At 52.4% G+C, this 17,636-nt stretch overlaps 1 protein-coding gene across 2 annotated transcripts in view; it reads right to left on the bottom strand.

Annotated features, from left to right (window-relative positions):
• Positions 1-5,637, bottom strand: part of INPP5D (inositol polyphosphate-5-phosphatase, 145kDa) — a 159,163-nt gene extending 153,526 nt beyond the window's left edge. For both annotated transcript variants that reach the window (XM_011980249.1, XM_011980248.1), the window contains exon 1: positions 4,906-5,637. In XM_011980249.1, the coding sequence (XP_011835639.1) occupies positions 4,906-5,039 (134 nt within the window). In that variant the 5' untranslated portion in view covers positions 5,040-5,637. The remainder of the gene's footprint in view (positions 1-4,905) is intronic.
• Between the last annotated feature and the right edge of the window lie 11,999 nt (positions 5,638-17,636).

Here is a 17,636-nt window from a genome sequence, read left to right as displayed (position 1 = left end):
CTGGGAGGCAGAGGTTGCAGTGAGCCAAGATTGCACCACTGCACTCCAGCCTGGGCGACAGAGCAAGACTCTGTCAAAAAAAAAAAAAAAAAGAAAGAAAAGAAAACCCACAATAAGTGCTGATTGTGTTCATGAATTTATGAATTTGACCTACCAGGTAGACAAACATGCAAAGCACCAAAGCTGGAGCCTATTTCTGGACCCGAAAGGACTTTTCTGGGGGGCTGAGTATAGGCACAGAAACCCTGGAGAGACTCCGTTTTAACACGCTTGCTCTGCATCACTTCACATGGAAGGTACAGTTAGTGAGTGAAATACGTAGGCCTTCCAGGGCACATCACCCCTTCCTGGTCTTGCAAGCAGAGAGAAAACTCGGCACAGTTAGCCTTGGACAAAGCCCCTTGGCCTGCTTTCTGGTGTGAACCAGATGTCAGTAGTTCTGGCTACTGCCTGAGCCAGCATTTTTTCCCACTGACTGTCAATATCAGGTATGAAAAATAGTGCCTTGTTGCATTTGCACAAAAATAATTAACAGTGTCTATTTTACTGAAGCTTCAAAAGGGGGACTTAGCCACCGCTCATACCACAGCTTTCCACCTCTGTTGGACTCTTTGAGGTTAGGAGTTCCGCCCTCCCAAGCCCCTTCTTTGTGGCTCCATCGCCAGGAGTTCCCTCTCCAGGCTTTTCCCCGCCCCACACAGGACACCTTACGGTCTCTGTTTCTCGCTTCCAGGAAGAGCATACGTGCAAGTCCTGGCTCTGTTATTTGTTAGTCCTGTAAACTAGGCCTGTTCCATAAACCACTCTGTGCCTCAGTTTCCCCATCTGTAAAGTGGGGATAATAGGACGTCCTTTGAAGGTCTTCGTGGACATCAAATGAGTCAATATAAGCCTCGAATGGTGCCTGGCACATAGCTCTTTGGAAGTTGCCTGCTGTTGTTAGGCAGAGCAGGTTGGTAACAACCTTCTGTTAGCGGAGCAAGGTTTAGGGTGTGCTCTGTTCGACAAAATTCCCCTCGGAGAAGGCACTCAACATGTGCAGAAGAAACAGTATAACAAGCCCCTAGAGGCCAACAGACATCCTTCTCGGGCTTTCCCCTCTTTCTTGTGGTGTAGGTGAAGCCACTGGGTCCAGGACTGTCTGGTGCACTGTCTACACTGCCCCCGGAAAGGGGTGAGCCGGACCCTGCCATGGTGCCTGGGTGGCATGTGGAAGGCCACGTGTGAAGGGAAACCAAAACCACAGTCAGCTGTGGCCAGACCAGGTATTGGTTTCTGAGCCAAAGGCAGCCACGTGCCTTCGCCTCCCCCATGAGAAAAGCCCCTCTCTCTGGAGTGGCTGGGTGGGAATGCCGCCCTCCCGGGCTGCTCCAGGCTGGATGGCAGCCAGCTGAGCTGGCCACCTAGGCCCAGTCCTGGGCCCTGGCTGCTCCTGCAGTGAGGGCAGCGTGTATCTTGATGTTGGGCCTTTGATCAGCTTTGCCTGTGCAGATTGCGTAAGGGGATGCCGGCTCAGCCGGCCCATGGACCTTACATTGACTGACCCCATTCCCAAGGCATCTCTTCTTTGCAGCATGAGGCCCTGCCAGGTGTGCTGGCCCCTGCGTGGCAGGAGAGGGCATGAGCCTGACAGCTCTTAATGTCTCCCATGCACAATGCACCCAACGTCCCCCTCAAGGCACCCACAGACTCTCCCCGGAGAAGGGCCAACTCTGTGGGGGATTTGAGTGGGGACCGGGTGGGGATGACATAGGCCCTGCTTAGAAGAGCCCCTGGCTGCAAGACGGCGGAGTTGGACTCAAACCAAGCAGCCAACTGCATCTTCCCGCCGCAACTCTCTGTGCCCGGAGATGGAGCCCCAGACGCCCCGTCAAGCAGGGCTTTCCGAGCTGCTGAGGTGAGATCAAAGCTTTCCTGCCCAGTGGTAGGTGACGGGGCTGACCTCTCTCGAGGAAATGCAGGGTTTGCTGGGTGTGAGCAGAATGTGCACTCCTAAGTCACGTGGTGGCACTGAATTGCAGCCCTGTCTTTTGATGTCCAACCCCCGCTCAAGTCCATTTACATAGTCAAATCCTGTCCTCTTTCCTGAGGGCAAAGGCCCCTCCCTGGTGAGGTTGCTCTGTTTCCGACACCCCAGGCACACTTGCCCAAACCATCAGGTGGAGACTCCGGCCGTCGTCCCCTTGCCCACCAGGGGAGGCCTGGGAGGGAACGCCACTGGGGCCCAGGCAGGATGAGGTCGGGGCACCTGGGGGATCTGAGGGGCCATGGGGCGTGTATACTTTTCCCATGGACTTTGCTAGGGCAGGAGGGTGTGCGTGTGGCTTCCCTTCCGCAGTCACTTCTAGAGCAGGGTGGCTCCAGGTTTCCAGGGCTGGGGAGCAAATGCTGCTACTTCTGCAGCTGCAGAAAACCCAGCTGCCCTGCACAGCCCTCAGCCTGCGGCTGCCTGCCTTTGCCATGTCCAGCAGGCTGCGGCCACTCCGCAGGGAACAGAGAAAACTAGGGGTGGTGGGGTTTGTTTTTCAAGAAGTTCAATCTCTTTGCTTTAAATGACTGGTCTTTTTTTTTTTCGTATGCCCTTCCTGCCTTTTTTGGTGTCAAAGGCTGCTTTCTTTCAAGAAATGAGATGTTGGAGGATGACCGTTTGTTATCGTTCATTTAATTAGTTTTTAGTTTTAAAATCTCCGTAATTGGCAAAATCCGGGGTAGCAGCCACATGAAGCCTGCAGATGTGTGGAAAGTCTGCAGGTCCATCGCGTCCCACAGCCAACAGTGGAGCCTGACCCTGCAGGAACGGAAGCTTCCTACGCTGAGCAGAGGAGAAAGGGGAACCCTGAGCCCAGGGTTTGTCTGGCCAAGGGGTGGGGCTCCTGGTGTTTGCAACCCAGCAGCCTCAGGATAGGAGGCTGATGAGGCTTTGGCTAAGAGGATAGTGGACATCTGTGGGCACCACAGGTCCCTTTCTAAGGAGCAGACACTGCACACCTGTCATGACTCTGAGAGTAACTCAGTGCAAACAAGGGTTCCAAGAGAAGAGGTGGAGGAAGGAATACGGGAACTGGCCTGGAAGCCAGCAGTTTTGCCTCCAGCCAGCATGGTGGACAAAGGCCTCAGGCTCTCTGCACTCTGTCTACCCCTTGAAAAGCCAGGGCTGTTGCACCAGAGCTTTTCCAAGACCTTTCCAGCTCTGACTCTGGCTCAGGCTGATCCTAGACATTAAGATGCTCAGAGCTTGGAGTCAGAGAGACCCACATCCCATGTCTGTAACTTGAGCAATCACAAAGCCCTGGTCAAAGAGCTGCATCGAAGGTTAATGAGATGGGGCCCTGGAAGCCCTCGGCTCAGCCAACACCAAGCAGCCAGGACAAGATCCCACTGGGCCAGGAGAGAAATCCAAATAATCCACATGGGCCGGGTGGAGTCAGACTGGGCTTGTGAGATGCCTAAGAGAATCTTCCTGCCCCTTCTAAGGCCCCGGCAGCAGCAGGTTCCCACTGGGGAAGTCCAGGCAGCCTGGGCCTGCGTTCCTTCCCCTGAGGCATGAGAGAGGGGCACAGGAAGCCAGTCTTGGAGGTGGGGCTGTGGACTGTCAGCACAGGCCAGCGACCAGCTGTGAGCCTGGGTTGGCTTCCAGTGCCCCAGCCGACCCTGTAAACACTCCGGCTGCCCTTGCTTCTGCCTCCAGCCCCACAAGGCTACATGCATGCCCCGCTGGACTGGGAGCAGGAGAGGTCGGGCCACAGGCTGCTGGTCTCAGCTGCAGCCTCTGGGGGCAGATGGCCGTGGCTTTGACTGTTGTCACTCACTTAACTGCCAGGGCCTCAGATTTCTCATCTGCAAAGTGGGGCTTTTGACAGGACCTTCACTTCAGGTTGTGGTGAGGATGAAATGGGCTAACAAATGCTTAGCACAGCAGGCCCCAGCTGTGAGTCAGTATTCAAAACAGGTCTGGGTTCATCACCCACTTCCCCTCCTGCCTGAAGAAGGGCAAGGCCCTCTCCGCTTGGGGGAACATTTCTGCTAGCCCGGGGATGCTACTGGAGATGTTCAGGTGGACATACCCTTCCCTGACTACACCCTGGCACTGCCCGAGGCCTCGGCAAAATGATTAGACCAAGAGCTGCAGGGCAAGGGCCTCCTTCAGACACTGGACAGGAAGGGGGTTTTAGAAAGGAACCTTCAGCAAGTGGCTGGTTCCTCCATTGCTAGCACAGCTGGCACATTCAGTAACATCCCCAACCGGGCAGTGGGAGGAGTTGATGGTGACAGAGACCCAAATTGAGGGGTGGGGTTGGGCAGCGGTCACAGCCAAGTGCTCAGGAGACAGAGAAGAGGCTGCTCGCTCGTGGTAATGGTGACTTCCTCTGCTCTCAGGCCTCTGAAAGCAGCTTCTGAGCGAACGGAAAGTCCTTTCTTGATTAAACTCAGCCCATATTCTTGGCTCGCCAAACAACAGCTGCCTCCAGGGGCCCAAAGCCTGGGTGCTCCAGGAAGGGTCCCCCTTGCCACCTTTGCTCTTCTCAGGGTTTCTGAGCTGGGCATCTTTGAACTGATCTCTAACACACCCACCTCCAAGGAGCCCTGAGCTTCCTCCTGGTTCAAAAAGCCCAAACTCGTTCTCTCGTTCCCCAGACTTCAAGGAAGCCCCGGGCGCCACACAGCTCATGGGAAGCCAGGCCTCGGAGTGGTTCTGACAGCTCCAAGGCTGCAAAACCTGCCACGAGACCAGCTCTCTGAACTCCAAGGCCAAGGTCCAAGGACAAGGTCCATGACAGGGTGGCAGGGAAGTGTGCATGGCAGATCACTCTGTCCTGTGACATAAGAACAACCCATCCCAGTGCTGGGCCCCCTCTAAGCCTCTCTGTCATCTCTGTGCCCGGGGACGGAGCAGGTTGTACTCACAGCACACAGAGCGCGTATGCCCGGGAGATGGACTCGCTGGCGCGCACGAGGAAGCTCCCATCCTTGCCCGTCCTGGAGAGCAGCTCCTCCGCCTTGGAGCGGGTGATATTGCCGTGGTTCCAGCAGGGGACCATGGTGGGCGTGGGCCTCCTCGGCCGGGCCAGCGGGCACCCCCAGGACCCACACGCCACCGAGGGGAGCGGAGGCCCCTCTGCTGTAACCTGCTGCCTGTTGCCTCTTGGTGGCCTCGGCTGCTGCCACCAGCTTAACTGACTGACTTCCTGTTTCAGGCACTCAGCGAGGGAAAGGAAACTGAGCGGCGGAGAACTTCCTCATTACAGAAACCAAGCGAGAGAGGGCGGGGGGAAGCCCTGGCCGTCCACCGTCCCCCACACCCCGCCACGGCTGCTGCGGCTCCTTCACCGGCCCTCTCCTTCCTGGCAACAGGTCGCAGCCTACAAGTGAAGTGTCCAGGGGCAGCTGAAGTCCCACTGGGCAGAATGACCGGCTCTGGAGACGTCAGGAGAGTCGTGGCCACTTCTGAAGAAGCATGGCCTAGCAGGCATGGGTGGGCCCGAAGAGTGGTTCTTCTGCGGCCATGCTGACGCCCACATGGGATGCCACGCCCTAGACAGGTCCCTGAGCCTTCTGCTCTCCCCCAGGGCTTTTCAACGCCCATCCTGAACCCCTAAAACACCCAAGGGGGCACAGCTTCTCAACTGGGACTACAGCCTGCCCAGGACAGAGCAAACTTGAGGGGGAGGGGACAGTCGAGCCCCACCACTCCCCTTTAGAGACTCCCAGCAGCCTGGGTGCTGGGAGACCTTGGCCACCACCAGCCGAGGGCGCCGAGGTCCAAGTGACGGCTCTGTGACCGCATTCCCCTCATTCCCAGGGGCCGGTGGATGCTGCACGGGCAGCACAGCTCTGATCCCTGCAGTCCAGCTTGGAGACACACAAAGGGAGCTTGGAGGGGATGTGGACCATTTACAGTGGGAACACAGGCTGACTTTTTCTCTGGGCTTCTCCAGGATGCTGGGGAAACAAGCTCGGAGAGAACCCCAAAGCCCCACAGGGCAGGCTGGCCGCCTGGCCAAGGACAATACGGGGTTCTGAGTCCTGCATCTCAGCAGTCAGGGTGGCCGGTCAGACTGTACCTCCTCCAAGGCTGGGCATGGCCACATTTGCCCACCTCTCAAAGGGGAGCTGCCTCTCCAGGGACTGCCATCCAGGACCAGTCATTTCTGAGGGCTCTGCAGTGGACACCCATCCCTCAGCCCCCAGACCTGGGTACCCTCCATCCTTGGGTCAGGCCCACCAAGGCTGAAGGGGCAGGTGTTGACCCGCTGCACAAGGAGTGTCCCCCCATCCCACATCCAGGCCTTGGGCTCCAGGACATGACAACAGACCCCCTCCAGGAAGGGGCACCAGCCAGGCAGGGGCACCAGCCAGGCAGCGCCACCACATTCAAGCTGTGGGAACCTGGTCAAGTTTCTTCTCTCCCTCGGCCTTGGTTTCTTCTTGCCTAATTTGAAGGACGTAGCTCGTAAAGGAGCTCACATGTGCCCAGGGGCTCAACATGCATCACGCTGATGGTTGTCCCAGGACAGGGCCCCCAGCACCTCCCTGCTGTAGCAACACGCACAGCAGGTGAGTCTGTAGGGCAGACAAAGCACTTGCAGTCCAGGACCTCTGGCCAGGCCTGGAGCCAGGCGTGGGGATACAGTGGTGATGGGAACTGGCCTCCACACTCCGGCCCTCCCGGAACACACCACTTCTGCAGCAGCCCAGTGTGGAGGCCTCTCATTCCCCACCCACACCTCCACTCAGCGCCTGTCCACCCCCTCCTTATGGGGTCATCTCCTGTGCTGCCATTGTGCATCTTCGCACCCTTCTCGCTTCCCTGCTGGCCACCAACATCCATGAAGCCCCAGATCACGCCACCAGGAGGATCCATTTGCAATACTGGTCCCTTTACATCTCCACCCACTCATCTCTACCATGCCAAGACTGCTGTACTTAGAGAGCTTCCCCCAGGCCCCCAGGCCCCCATCTCTCACACCTCTATTCCCATAGTCCTTGCCATTCCACAGAGCGAGATCCCCTGGCACACCCGCCACACAGGTACACTTCCCTCATTTTTAAGGCCCATCCCATCTTTGCTTCCTTTTCCACCCAATTGCCTGATCTATCCAGCATGGTCAGCTGGCTTGTCCCCCACCCTTGTGCCCTCCACATTCAGGAAATCCCAGTATCTAGATCAGGGCTGCCCTTTTGGTGGGTGGATCTTTTTTTTTTTTTGTAGGTCTCCAGTCAATATAAATAATTTAAACATATTACAAACTTCACGAACTCATGTGAGGGATAGTGATCTACTAATGAAGACTTCAAATAATGGCTAGAGAGTGGCCAGGCACAGTGGCTCACACCTGTAATCTCAGCACTTTGGGAGGCTGAGGGGGGTGGATCACCTGGTCAGGAGTTTGAGACCCACCTGGCCAACATGGTGAAACCCTGTCTCTACTAAAAACAAAACAAAACAAAAACAAACAAACAAACAAATCAGCTGGGTGTGGTACATGCCTGTAATTGCAGCTACTCTGGAGGCTGAGGCAGGAGAATTGCTTGAACCCAGGAGGCGGAGGTTGCAGTGAGCTGAGATCATGCCATTGCACTCCAGCCTGGGCAATAGAACGAGACTAGAACGAGACTCCATCTCAAAAGAAAAAAAAAATTTACTGTTCCAAATTTTATAGCATAAAGGTAGAACCACACATCTTCCAGCCATATTCTCTTGAATGTGTTAGGCCATAATCACTGCATTCCTACTTTGACATCCCATTTGATGATGACTGCACCCCAGCCCTCCACATGTAAGAGCAGTCCCACTCTTCAGGGATGCCCACCTGCATCTGGCTTGGCAGGATCAATATGGAGAGCTCAGCATCACCACGTGGGTGGGAGGTGGGAGACGATGCTGATGGGAAGAGCCCATGGGTGTATGGGTGCTGTGGAGCAATGTCCTTGAAACCATTGGAGGAAGTGGCTGCCTGATAGCTGGACAGGAGCCTCCAGAAGGGACAAGGGACTGCCAGCTGCTGCTGGCAGGGGTAAGGAGGGCCTAGACCACCTGCCACTATCCTTGCTGTCCTCAATGCTCAGGGTCAGTCAAAGGAGGAACCTGCTCCCCAGGCTGTGTCCAGGAGCCACACTCAGCCACAGGGCCCCAGAGTGATTGCATGGTGTGAGTCTACGCATTCTTTAGAGCATCTGGTCAACCTCACCCATGGGGCAGAGGCTTGGAAAGCAGCTGAGGGGAAGAAGTGGGATCAGATTCACACATGTGATTCTAGGTCCAGACTGGGGCACCTGCCCAAGGGCACTGTCAGCCCTGGCAAGCCCCAGGCCCCATCAGGGGACTTGAACAATTTCTGGGAAAGCTGGGCAGTGAGAAGCATCAGGGTGGTCTGGCAGGCACCTGGTACTCAGCCAACTCTAGAAGCTCCAGGAAGAACAGACAGGCCTCAGTGTTGAAGAGGAGGGCTGAAGTGGCAAGGCCAAGGCATAGGAGCGATTCTGCTTTAGTAAACCTTGAGAGAGGGCAGATCACAGGAAGGTTTGAGTCTCAGGACAGGGTCAGGGCAGGCTGGGAGAGAGGCATGACGGAAATACCACCAAGCTTCTTGTCCAGGGGTCCTTCCACCATGGACAAGAAACAGAAGGAATTTCAGGGTCTGAGAAGGGATTGAGCCAAGAGAGGGGAGGCAGAGGTCAATATATGCTATATATACATATATATACACACACACACACACATTGCATTATATATCTATTGTGTGTATATGTATATTCACACACATTATACGTATACAATATATATATCTACAATGTAATGTTAGTAGATATACAATATATCTAAGCGTTTGTCACTGTACTTCCCTTCCCCTCCTGCGTTCGTCGAAGCCCTTTACTATGCCCCAGGGCTCCCAATGTCCCCCAGCCTGGGTGGATAGATAGATATCACTCATAGCTTGGGGTGCAGGGGGTGAAAGTGTTGGTTCAGTGAGGGCTAAAAGCAAAGGGAGCAGTGATAGTTAATTTTATGTCAACTTGGCTGGGCCACAGGACCCAGATATTTGATCAACATTATTCTAGATGTCTCTCTGAAGGTATTATTTAGATGACATGAACATTTAAATCAGTAGACTTTGAGTAAAGCAATTCCTGTTTGTAGGCCTCATCCAATAAGCTGAAGGTCTTAATAGAAAAGAACTGACTTCCTCCAAAGAGTGAATTTGCCAGTAGATTGCCTATGAACTCGAGCCGCAGCATCAACTCTTCCCTGGGTCTCCAGCCTGCCAACCCACTCCACAGACTTTGAACTTGCTAACCTTGACCATCCCATGAGCCAATTCCATATCTATCTATCTATCTATCTATCTATCTATCTATCTATCTATCTATCTATCCACCCATCTGTATATCTCTCTATCTAGCCATCCATCTCTAGCCATCTATATATCTAGCCATCTATCTATCTAGTCATCCACCTATCTATCCACCTGTCTAGCCATCTATCTATCCATCTATTTATCTATCTAGCCATCTATTTATCTATCCATCTAGCCACTATCTATCTAGTCATCTATGTATCTAGCCATCCATCTATCTAGCCATTTATCTAGCTATGTAGCTAATCATCCATCTAGCCATCTATCTATCCATCTATCTAGCCACTATCTATCTAGCCATCTGTCTATCCATCCCTCTATCTAGCCATCTATCTATCTAGCCATCTATCTATTATCTATCTATTGATCTATAAATCTATCAATCTGCCTATCTATTTAGTCATCTATCTATCCATCTATCTATCTAGCCATCTGTCTAGGTATCTAGCCATCTATCTATCTATATATCTAGCCATCTATCTATCTATTTGGCCATCTATCTATCTATCTAGCCATCTATGTAGCCATCCATCTATCTAACTAGCCATCTATTTATCTATCCATCCATCCATGTAGCCATCCATCTATCTATCTAGACATCTATCTATCTGTCTGTGTGTCTGTCTGTCTGTCTGTCTATCTATCTAGTCTATCTACCTATCTATCTGCTTCTCTGAAGAACCCTGATTAACGGAAGGGCAAATACTTGACTGTGGAGTTAGAAAGTTGCTCACTGGCTGGAGTAATCAGTAGTGAACTTCCCTCATCTTCAGACCTGATAATAAGACATCCTTGGCTGGAGAAGGGAGCAGTCACCCACAAGGAGCCTCCTGGGATCAAACACTACTGTTCCCCTCCCAAGGAGCCCAGGGCAGGTGGGTCAGCCCCCAGGCTCCTGCTTCCTGGCACTGGGGAAGACCAGCTGGGAAAACCAGTCAAAAGCAGGAGCCAGCACCTTATTCACAGCTTGTTAAGAAGGATGGATGCTCTCCTCTGTCCTGAGAATTTACCCTGCCCACATCGACCCCTCTCAAATCAAAGGCCAAGGTCACTTACTGAGATGGTGGAAGAGGAAGGCAAGTCCCAGTCCCTGACTAGGATGAAGGGAGACCGTCCCACTGGAGACGTCCGGTAGAGCTGGAACACTCCCAAACCTAGCAGATCATGCTCCCTTATCATCTGCCAGGAAAAGATTTTTCCCTCCCAGCTCTCTCCTCCACCACCCCCGCTCCCCAGCCTTCTCTCTTTCTCTCTCTCTCTCTCTCTCTCTCTTTGTCCATCCCTCTCTCTCCACAGTTGTTTTTGGAGCTCTGTCAAGATACCAGGCTCCACCAGCCTGCCTTTCCATTTTCCATTTCCAGTTCCATTTCTGCTACCGACATCTTGACCTTTCCAGATCCACCCACGCCCCTGCAGGCACAAATTTTATTCAAATTTGCAGAGCTAGTGACCACAGTCCTCTGAATTCCTGACGGACCTTGCCAGAGACCATCCATCTATGTGGCTGCACGGCTTCCTGGGACTTGGTGCATCCCCAACAATGGGAAGGCGAGGTCTCAAATCACGGCACCCTCCACCTACTCCCTGTTCTGCGCCTCTGATAAGCTCCATTTTAGTGCTGTAAATGAGACTCTGAATTAGACATACAGGAGCAGGGCTGGGGTCCAAATCTCAGCTGTACCATGACCATTTAGCATCTCAGGATTGGTTTGCATCTCTGTAAAGGGGTAGTGACACCTGCTGAAGAATGTCTGTGGAGTTATGTAATGTGTCTGGCACCACGTAGGTGCTCACGATGAGGCGGGTCTCCCAGGCGGCACCCTGACCAGCTCCTGAAGGGCAGAGCTCCGGTGGGCTCCTGGGGACTCCACTGGGCAGCTGGCATCAGTGACGTTCGCCACTGGTTTAACAACCCAATTCTGGAAGAAAACTCTACCTGCGACTACAAAGAACCAGAACGCGTCCGGGTCTGCGCCTTGTGACTCCAGGCCACCAGGTGGCGCTGCATTCTGGCCTCCCCCTGGGACCAGAGCCAGGAACATCGCTGACAGGCACAGGGGCGATTCCCAAGGAGTCCAGGGGCCCATTGAGTCCATAATTGTGCTCAAGGACATCCGTGAATACCGAAGGCCTGGCAGCGAGCATCTCCTGTTTCACTGAAGATGGCGGAAAATCAAATAGGCTTGAACGAAAACAAGGAGAATTAGTATTGACTTTGGGAAGAACTGGGTAAAAGGAAACCATGTCCAAAAAGCCAACATATGTCTCTTGTCAAGATTCTTAAGGGCAGAGGAAAATATTCGTAATGCAATGTTAAGTGAAAAACCAAATCAAGGCCGGGCGCAGTGGCTCACACCCGTAATCCCAGCACTTTGGGAGGCCGAGGTGAACAAATCACCTGAAGTCAGGAGTTCAAGAACAGCCTGGCCAACGTAGCAAAACCCTACTAAAAATCAAATTAGTCAGGTATGGTGACGGGCATCCGAAGTCCCAGGTACTTGGGAGGCGGAGGTTGCAGTGAGCCAAGATCACACCACTGCACTCCAGCCTGTGCGACAGAACAAGACTTCATCTTAAAACAAACAAACAAATCAAGAAACCAAATGGGAATACATTACGATTCCAACTATGGAAAACCTCCATCCTGGAAAGACACTGGAAGTGAACACAGTTGAGTTAGGCGGTATATCCACGAGCAATTTTTTTTCTTCCATCTACTTTTCCAGCTTTCCTTTACTGCCCACATACTACTTTTGTCATAATAGAAAATAAAAAGAGAACTCCGGCTCAAGGTCATGGGTGTAAAATCCTACTTGAAGCATTTTGTTTTGTGTGGATGGCTGGTTGTATCCTGGAAGATTCTTCCCCCATCATTCCTCTAGGATTCCTAAGAAAGAGACCAACTTTGCTCTCCTCAACCTTTTTTTTTTTTTAAATTGAAAAGTAACATGTGCACATAGTAACACGTTATTTAACATGCTCAAAGGGGTTTGCAATAAGAAGTAAGTTTTTCTGCCAGCCCAGACCCCAGATCCATTTCTTTTTTTTTTTTTTTTTTTTTTTTTTTGAGACGGAGTCTCGCTCTGTCACCCAGGCTGGAGTGCAGTGGCCAGATGTCAGCTCACTGCAAGCTCCGCCTCCCAGGTTCACGCCATTCTCCTGCCTCAGCCTCCCAAGTAGCTGGGACTACAGGCGCCTGCCACCTCGCCCGGCTAGTTTTTCGTATTTTTTAGTAGAGACGGGGTTTCACCGTGCTAGCCAGGATGGTCTCGATCTCCTGACCTCGCGATCCACCCGTCTCGGCCTCCCAAGTGCTGGGATTACAGGCTTGAGCCACTGCACCCAGCCTCCCAGATCCATTTCTTCAGGGCCAGTGTCTTGTGTAGTCTTTCAATGTTTTCTACGCATATACAACCCGATTTTTGCAAAGCCCCATTTTTTAAATACTCTGTTATATGCCTTTCCTTTTTCACTTTGGATTTCTGGATATTTCGTGGAGCTTGTTTATGTCTACCATATTCTTTTAAAGATACCTACTATTCTATATCACAACATGGTGCATTTTACCAGTCTCCTCTCCCTGGACATGTAGATTCCAGGGTTTTTTTGTTTTTGTTTTTGAGATGGGATCTGGCTCTGTTGCCCAGGCTGGAGTGCAATGGCGAGATCTCAGCTTGCTGTAACCTCTGCCTCCCAGGCTCAAGCGATTCTCGTACCTCAGCCTCCTGAGTAGCTGGGACTACAGGCATGTGCTACCATGCCCAGCTATTTTTTGTATTTTTAGTGGAGATGGGGTTTCATCATGTTGGTCAGGCTGGTCTCAAACTCCTGACCTCAAGTGATCTGCCCGCCTCAGCCTCCCGAAGATCCCAGTTTTTAGTTAGTCTATCTGCAAGAAAAATCCCTAGAGGAGGAATGAATGTTCAACGATTGTGTGCATTTTTAGTTTTGATTAGTTATGCCATATTGTCTTCCAAAGTGGTTGCACCAATTTACATACCTACTGTTGATGATAACTGGGGCTTAATATTTTCTAAAACTCAGAGGGGCAATTCTGGAGTGTCCTACTTTAAGAAAGTGACATGGATGAAGATCCTACTTATGAAACAGGCTTTTAAAAAACAAGCCCTGGGGACTTTTATTTCAAAGGAATTCTTGACCTTCATTACAATATTGATTTAAGAATGAGCTCTCTCCTTGCATTTGAACTTTTAGGAAAATGTATACATACATTTCCTTTCTGGAAAGCTGTCTGGATCTGTTTCTTGCACTGAACATGAAGGGGTCAAGCCCATGGCCTCTTGGTAACTTCGTTGCCGTTAAGCCCGCACCTGGGATGTGAAGCAAGGCAGGCCTGTGATCCCCACCCCGCCACTGCGATTGCCCCACCTTGCCTCTGTGGGGGTGCCCTTGTTGCCACAGCAACCACCCCTCTCCTGGTTCTCCACCCCCAGAGTCAGATTTTTCAAATTCTAGGAACAGCAACTCTCAGCAAGACTCCCCTGAGCCAGAGCCTGAACCCAGCCATCGCCAGCACCGGCGGGTCTACCACGGCCACCACGCCTCAGGCCCCTGCGCCTCCTCCAACCTCCGTTCTGGCCTTGAGCACTTCCCAGGCATGAATCATGACCGCCTGCCTTGGCAGGGCCCACTACTGTGCTTCCTAAATGCAGTTCCTGCCAACAGCCACTCTTTCCGTGGCAATTACATGGCAGCTTCTTCCCAGCTCCACATTCTGTTCCTCTTCCTCTCTGCTTCTTCAGCCAGCAGTTGTCTGAACTAATGTGCCAAAACAAACAAACAAACAAAAACCCCACCTGGTTGGTCCTAGCTTCATTCCTATCGGAAGGTGCTTCCCAGCATGGTCTTCCTCCCGCTCCCTCCTCCTACTTGGCCGGACTGAGTCTTAGGAAGCCCCAGGTTTTCTTGACTGCATCCTGGCCAGCTCCTAAGACTATGGGGAAACATCTCTGAAATGCCTCCCCTCCTTGCCCTTCCAGCCACTATCCCTGCCACCACCCCCACCTGGAAGCATCACCTCTTCCTTGGACCATTCCAGCCTTGCAGGCTACCCGAAGCATGCATCTTTCTCTGACACTCTGCGGCGTATCAGCACTCCTCTGTCCTCCCACCCAGCCCTGCCCCCTGCCCTACTTGCTTGCTTTTCTCTTAGAGCCTCTTCCTACCACGACTTGCACTGTTTTGTGTGCACCTCTCTTCTCCCCTCATTAGATTCTCACCTCCGTGAGAATGCAGATCTGTCTTGTTCATTGCACACTGTAGCAGCATCCGGCTCATGCTGCCAGACAGTACGCACCTGTCTTTGTCAGCACAGGCTGCCATAACTAAATACCATAGACTGGATGGCTTCAGCAACAGGCATTTATTTTTCACAAGTCTGGCGCTGGAAGCCCAAGATCAAAGTGCCAGCATGGTCACACTCTGAGGAGGGCTCTCGCCCTGCCTTTCATGTGGCCGCCTTCTCACCATGTCCTCCTGTGACCTTCCCTCCTCTCCTCCTCTTTTTATATGGCCACCAACCCTGTTAGGTTAGGACTCCACCCTTATGACCTCATTTAACTTTAATTACCTCCTAAAATCCCAGTCTCCAAATACAGTCACATTGGGGGTCAGGGTTTCAGTATGTGAATTTCAGGGGGCGGGACATAACTCCCCTGAAGTACCCAGTACCAGTCCCTAGCAGCACCCAATAAACGTGTTGAATTAATAAAAATGGCCAATATCTATCTACCGTCTAACCATGTGGGAAGCACTGCTATGCTCTCTGCACGAGTTGCTTCGCTCAATCCTCCTGGACAACCCACAAAGGGAAATCCTATTATGTCTATTTCACTGGCAGGGAAATTGAGACCAGAGAGGTTAAATAATTTGCCTGCAAGTTAGTGGCAGACCTGAGAGTCTAGCTTACATCTGCTTGATCCCAAAACCACTGTATATGCTACACGCCTTGAGTTAAATGAGCTGGAACTTCTGTGCTGGGCTCTGCAATGCATTGGGCCGAGAGCCTCTGGCCTGCTCACCTATACTCTCCCCTGCATCCTCTCCTATCTGGAAGCCTCTTGGGCTCCCACTGTTACTTTTACACAGACCATTATTGGAATTAGCACAGATAAAAAAAATTACTGGGTCTAGGCCCAAGGGGCAGGTCCCCAGCATACGGGAGTTTCAGATGACCATTTTCAGAGTCCTTGGAGATGCATGTGCCATGGAGATTTACAGGAAGTTCCCTCTGGAACAGAAGCGTGGGTCTCACCCTACCGTCTGGGGTTTTATTGTGAACTCAAAGATGGCTTGATGAGGCTGGGCACAGTGGCTCACGCCTGTAATCCCAACACTTCGGGAGGCTGAGGTGGGTGATCACTTGAGGTCAGGAGTTTCAGACCGGTTTGGCCAACATGGAGAAACCCCGTCTGTACTAAAAATACAAAAATTAGCCGGACATTGTAGCAGTTGCCTGCAATCCCAGCTACTCAGGAGGCTGAGGCAGAAGGATTGCTTAAACCCAGGAGGCAGAAGTTGCAGTGGGCCAAGATCATGTCACTGCACTCTAGCCTGTGTGACAGAGCGAGACTCCATCTCAACAAAACAAAAACAAAACAGAACAAAAAGATGGCTTGAAGCACACTTGCTGGAGGTATGGGAGAGGGAACCAGCTCCGGGGTTGTGGTTAAACCTGTCAAACTGCACATCCCACCCCACCCAGAGGTCATTGGCCTCATTGCAATTGTGAGCTGGTTAATCTCCCAGATCTTCAGTTCCAGATCTTCAGTTTGCAATCCAGACTGCCAGGAACTTTGCAGGTTCACCCTAAAGCCTCCCGTTCATCCCGTGACTCCCCTGTGAGTGACTCCAACAGCAGCTTACTGCCTGTAGGACAAAGTGAGAAATCCTTGACAGTACTTACAAGACTGGAATCTGACCATTTCCTGACTCTCTTATTTCCATCCCACTCCTGAGAACTTGGCAGGAGTCCTCCTTACTCCATACCTGGATCCAGCACCTTCTGCCAACTCTGCCCATTATAGCTGCAGCCCAGGGAGTGCCAGCATCTCAAACCTTAGCCTCCCAATCACACTCCAGCCCTCGTGCTGTGATCGCTTCCCCTTTCATCTCTGGCCAGCCCCAAGCCCTGCCCTGACCACCTCCTGTTCCCTCCTCTCCATCACACACACCGTCCACAACCTTTGTCCTCCCCATGCCCCTCAACTCCCTCACAGTTCCTTCTTCTCCTGCCGCACCCAGCCAGAAGGGGCTGCTGATGTGGCCAGAGAAATGCCCCTGCCAGGCAGCACAGCCCAGGCAGGACAAAACCCACGGCTTCCCACTAGCATGGAGACCAGAGTCTTCCAGCCTCTCCCCTGCCTTCTCCGCTGGCTGCGGCACCAAAGCCTGCATTTTTCCAGTGGACCCCACTTCCCTACCTCACCTCCCCACGCTCCTCAGGCTAGCTCACTTCCAGAAGCCACCAAACATTAACGCCCACACTATTCTGCCCACAGATGCTAGATGGGTCTCCCAGGCGGCTTTCCAATGCGTCCACACCTGCCTTCTATCGCGTCCACACCCGCCTCCATCCCATCATTCCCAGGGCTCCTCCATTTTCTCCCCTCCTGTGGCTGGGACCAGCTCCCACAGCCATCCCCACACCTCTGGATTTTCTCCCTCTCCTCCCCACCCACTCCTTCCCCTCATCCTATAAGCAAGCTTAAGATTTTTCCATGTTACAAAATAAAAATTTTAAAAATCCTCCCTGACAAAGGTTCTCAGTCTTGGCTGAAAGTCTGAAAGGCCCCACCCCAGACCAATTCAATAAAATCTCTAAGGTGGGGCCGGGACCTCCCCAGAAGAGTGCCTTGGGTGGCCAAGACTGACAGCCACAGCTCCCTGCTCTTTCTTCTTGTCTGGGTGTCACCTGGGTGATTTTGGAATAAATTGGGGAGCTTTTGGAATAAATTGTCCTCACTCAGCCTCCTACAGCAGCCTTTTCCCCACTCCCAATCCTCCCACCAAAACCTTTTGCAACAGCTCCTTTCTCCCAGCACCCCATCATCATCATGACCCCTCTACAGTGAGCGACCCTGCAGGCCTCTCTCTCCCTCTCAAAATCCTTCTTGCTGCTCCCCCAAGTTCTGTGCCTTCCTCCCTGAGCCCCCTCCCTCCCAGGCTTTTGTCCTTGGTCGTCCCTTTTGTCTCCTCCATACTCCCCCAGAGCGTTTTCCTCACTTGTGGCTTCCAAATCTGTATTTCCGGTCCTGACCT

Source organism: Mandrillus leucophaeus, unplaced genomic scaffold (assembly GCF_000951045.1).
Source record: "Mandrillus leucophaeus isolate KB7577 unplaced genomic scaffold, Mleu.le_1.0 Scaffold21, whole genome shotgun sequence".
Classification (NCBI taxonomy): domain Eukaryota; kingdom Metazoa; phylum Chordata; class Mammalia; order Primates; family Cercopithecidae; genus Mandrillus; species Mandrillus leucophaeus.
Note: the sequence above shows the minus strand (reverse complement) of the source record. Positions and strands in the feature narration are given on the sequence as shown.